At 67.4% G+C, this 3615-nt stretch overlaps 1 protein-coding gene across 2 annotated transcripts in view; it reads right to left on the bottom strand.

Moving 5' to 3' along the window:
* Positions 1-285: 285 nt before the first annotated feature.
* Positions 286-3615, bottom strand: part of ZNF579 (zinc finger protein 579) — a 4487-nt gene continuing 1157 nt past the window's right edge. The window contains exons 1-2 of one of the 2 annotated variants that reach the window (XM_040633798.1): positions 3413-3563; positions 286-2386 (exon numbers count right to left, since the gene is read on the bottom strand). In XM_040633798.1, the coding sequence (XP_040489732.1) occupies positions 699-2384 (1686 nt within the window). In that variant the 5' untranslated portion in view covers positions 2385-2386; positions 3413-3563 and the 3' untranslated portion in view covers positions 286-698. Of the gene's footprint in view, positions 2387-3412; positions 3564-3615 lie in introns of those variants that run through there. The other variant, XM_040633797.1, reaches the window with a different exon arrangement.

Raw genomic sequence — 3615 nt, 5'->3', positions numbered from 1 at the left:
AGGGCCCAGTGCTGTGCCTCGCAAATGTTTGCTGAAAGAATGCATGCCAGATTGCACAGGGGGGCCGTGGGGCTCCCCAAAGTTGCCTGGACAGATGGTAACCAGTGTTGTCACACTCCCGATTCTTCTCATGAGTTTCTTGCTGGCTGAGCACTTCCCTCCCATTCCCTGATGTGGGGATCTGGATCCTTCCTGCTTGGAATGCAAGCTCAGAGCCTGTTGGACGAATCCAGCTTACCCTAGACCCCCTCTGGCAGCCCCCACAGACAGCCTCACTCTCTTCTGTTTCACGAACTCACATTTATTCACAGACAGACAAAAGGACAGGGATGGACCTTTGCTCACTGGGGACCCCCAGGGTCTGGCAGTTCCAAAGAGGTGATGGTGTCCAGTGTGAATGATGGGAGACAGCCAGGCAGGGGATCCCCCCAGTCTCCAACTCTCTGGCCAATATTCTCCGCCTCCTTTTCCAAGTCGTCCTGCCTTCGGAGGCCTGTTGGGGCAAGCAGTTCCTAGCCAGCATCACGGGTCCTGGGGGTGGGCGGTGGGGAGGGAGGGGCGGTCCAGGCCCCCCCCCCCCTTAGTGTTGAGGGCTGGAAGGGGAAGGGTGGGTAGACAGGAGGCGCCTCTCCTTCGACTTCCCTCCTCCATATTGCAAACCGGGAACCAAATGGAGGGGCCAAGAGTAGGTGTGAAGGTCAGGAGGCCAGGCCTCCCAATCCACGCAGGTGGGCCTTGCTGTCAATCTCTTCTTCCTCCATCTCGAAGGCTGAATGGTCTTGGCTGTCGAAACAGGAGGCGCTGAGGAAGACAGGGGGAGCCGGCGGCGGCGACTGGGGTGGGGTCCCCGGGGAGGGTGGCTCTTCCTTGATGTGTGCAATGGGCAGCGGGAGCCCTTCCTCCTCCTGCCCGGCTGGCGGGGGCGGCGGGGGCGGCGGGGGCGACGGCGGGGCCTGGGCCTGGAGCGCCTGCAGTGCGGCGGCTCTCTCCAGCTCAGCCCGGTGGCAGCGCTGGTGGCGCAGGAGGCTGTAGGCGCGCGAGAAGCGGCGCGGGCAGCGCGGGCACGGGTGCGGGGCCGGGCCCCCTGCGTGGACCTGCGCGTGGCGGGCCAGGTCGGCCAGCCGCTTGAACTCCCTCTGGCAGCGCACGCACTGGAAGGGGCGCGCCCCGGAGTGGGTCACCCCGTGCTGCCGCAGGTGCGCGCGGCGCCGGAAACCTTTGCCACACTCGGGGCACCAGAAGCGGGGCTCCCCCGCGGGGGGCCGGGCCGGGGTGGCATCTCCTCCGTTCTGCCCGCCTTCTCCCCCCTCCGAGGCACTCCCGCACTCTGCCCCTTCGCCCCCCTCGGGCCCCTTCCCTGAGTTCCGTCCACCCGAGGCCTTGTCGTCCTTCTTGCCCGCCGGGGGCAGTGGGGCCAGGAGGCTGAGCGCACCGTGGACACGCCGGTGCTGGCGGAGGTAGGAGGCGAGGCGGAAGGCCAGGCCGCAGTCTGGGCACACGAAAGGGCGGTCAGTGGAGTGGACCAGCCGGTGGCGGGACAGTGACCACGGCCTGGCGAAGGCCTTGAGGCAGATGGAGCACTGGTGGCGCTTGGGACGGGGCGGGGGGCCCCCTTCACCCTCCTGCTCACCCTCGGGGCGCAGACACGGGTGCGCTTTGAGCTCGCCCTTGGTGGCGAAGGCTTCGCGACAGCGGAGGCACAGCAGCGTCCAGTCGGCCTGGAGCAGGACCTGCTTCTCCTCCTGCCGCCCGGCCGCCAGTGCCAACTCGGCCCTCAGCTCCGCCGCCCCGGCCTCGGCCTCTTCCTCCTCTGACTCCCGGGGTTCGGCGCTCGTGGGGGCCGCTAGCGTGGCCGGCTCCCCCGCCGGCCATGTCTCGGGCCACGCGGCCTCCTCCTCCGCGGCCCCCGCCGCCGCGGTGGTGGGCTGCTCCGTACCGGCGTCCTGGGAGCCCCAGCTGGACTCGGCTGCCTCCTTGGCCGCCCTCTCGATGGCCAGCTCGACCTCGCCGCCTGCGTGCTCCTGGGCCAGGTGACGCCGGAGCTGGGCGGGCTCCGGGAAGGTGCGGGGGCAGGCCGCGCAGCGCAGCGGGGGTTGGGGCCCGTGGCCACGCAGGTGGCGGGAGAGGTGGGCTGGCCGGCGGAAGGCCTTGGGGCACAGGGGGCAGGCGTGGGGTCGGAGCCCTGAGTGGCTCAGCCGGTGCCGGGAGAGGTAGTAGGGGAAGCGGAAGAGGCGGCCACAGGTCGGGCAGGGCAGGGGCGCCCGAGGGGCTCCAGCGCCCCCCCTGCCACGGCCCCGGCCTCTACCACGGCCTCGGCCACGGCCCCGGCCCCGGCCACGGTGGGGTGGGCTGCCCTGGGCGGGTGGAGGGGGCTGCGGATCCATGCCTGTAAGGAGAAAGGGGAGACAAGGAGACATGGGGGGGGGGGCATGGAGTGGGTCAGATAAAGGGAGATGTGTGGGGTGAGGCAGAGCAGCAGAGACAGAGAGAGATGGAGATTCAGTGCCGGTCAGTTGTTTAGCCAGGCAGAGGAGAGAGCCAGCAAGACAGAAAGAGCAGAGGCAGAGACCCAGGGATAGACAGAGAGCAGAAGTGGTAAAGACAGGACGGTGGGAGACAGCAGGAGAGAGAGATGGGGACTCCCAGCAGAGACAGAGATAGAGAGAAAACAAAGAGATTTTGGGAGAGATGGTGCAAACACAGAGATCAGAAGAACCACAGAAGGATGGAGGCAGGGAGAGACAGAGAGACAGAGAGAGAGCACAAGCCAGAGATACAGACAGAAGAGGAGACAGGGAAACAGCCAAGTGATTTTTCTCCAGGGCCCCGCTGGAGCATTTTGGGAGGGGCTGGGATCCAGCTTGTGGTGCCCCAGTGGAGGGGGTGGAATTCAACATTGGGAGGCCCCGGAAATGCAGTGTGGGTGCCCAGACCAGGGTCTGGGAGAGGCCAGGGGTAGGAGGGCTCAGACTCTTGGGCAGGGGGGAGCCTGGGGCTCTGGACTCCTGGGACTGAGAGAGGTGGGAGCTGGGGCTTGGGACCCCAGGTTTGGGAGGTGACTGGAATCCACTCCTGTAGGTGGGGGTTATGGATCCCTGGGTCCCAGTGGCAGAGAGGATTGGGGGAGGGGGCTGGGCTCCTAAGACAAGGGAGAGGAGGGGCTGAGGGCTCAGCTGCCCGAATTCTCCAGGGAGAAGGCTGCTGAGGGCCCAGCCCCTGGACGCCTGCCCCCCACCAAGGCTGCTGGGGTCCGGAGCCCTAGGTCCCCATGGGGGGCGAGCTCCCCACCGGGCCCAGCCTGCGGTTCCCCGCAGGCGTGATCAGCAGAATTGGGACTGCGGGTGGAGGCCTCGGGGAATTCCGAACCCTGGTCCTGGGGCTCGGCCCTGATCGCTGGGCGCCTGGTTCTTACCTCCGCCTCCTTCGCTCCTTTCTTCCTTCCCCGCGGCCGGCCAAACGCGGACGGTGGTGGCGGGGAGGGAGGGAGGGCCCGAGCGTGGTGGGGGGTGGAGGAGGCTGGGCTCGGTGTCACCGCCTAAGCCTTCCCCCCGGAAACCCGGCCTCTCGACTGAGCCCAAAAGAGGAAAGACTGGCTGGAAGGCCGGAAACGGGAGG

Source organism: Ursus maritimus, unplaced genomic scaffold (assembly GCF_017311325.1).
Source record: "Ursus maritimus isolate PB19 unplaced genomic scaffold, ASM1731132v1 scaffold_19, whole genome shotgun sequence".
NCBI lineage: Eukaryota > Metazoa > Chordata > Mammalia > Carnivora > Ursidae > Ursus > Ursus maritimus.
Note: the sequence above shows the minus strand (reverse complement) of the source record. Positions and strands in the feature narration are given on the sequence as shown.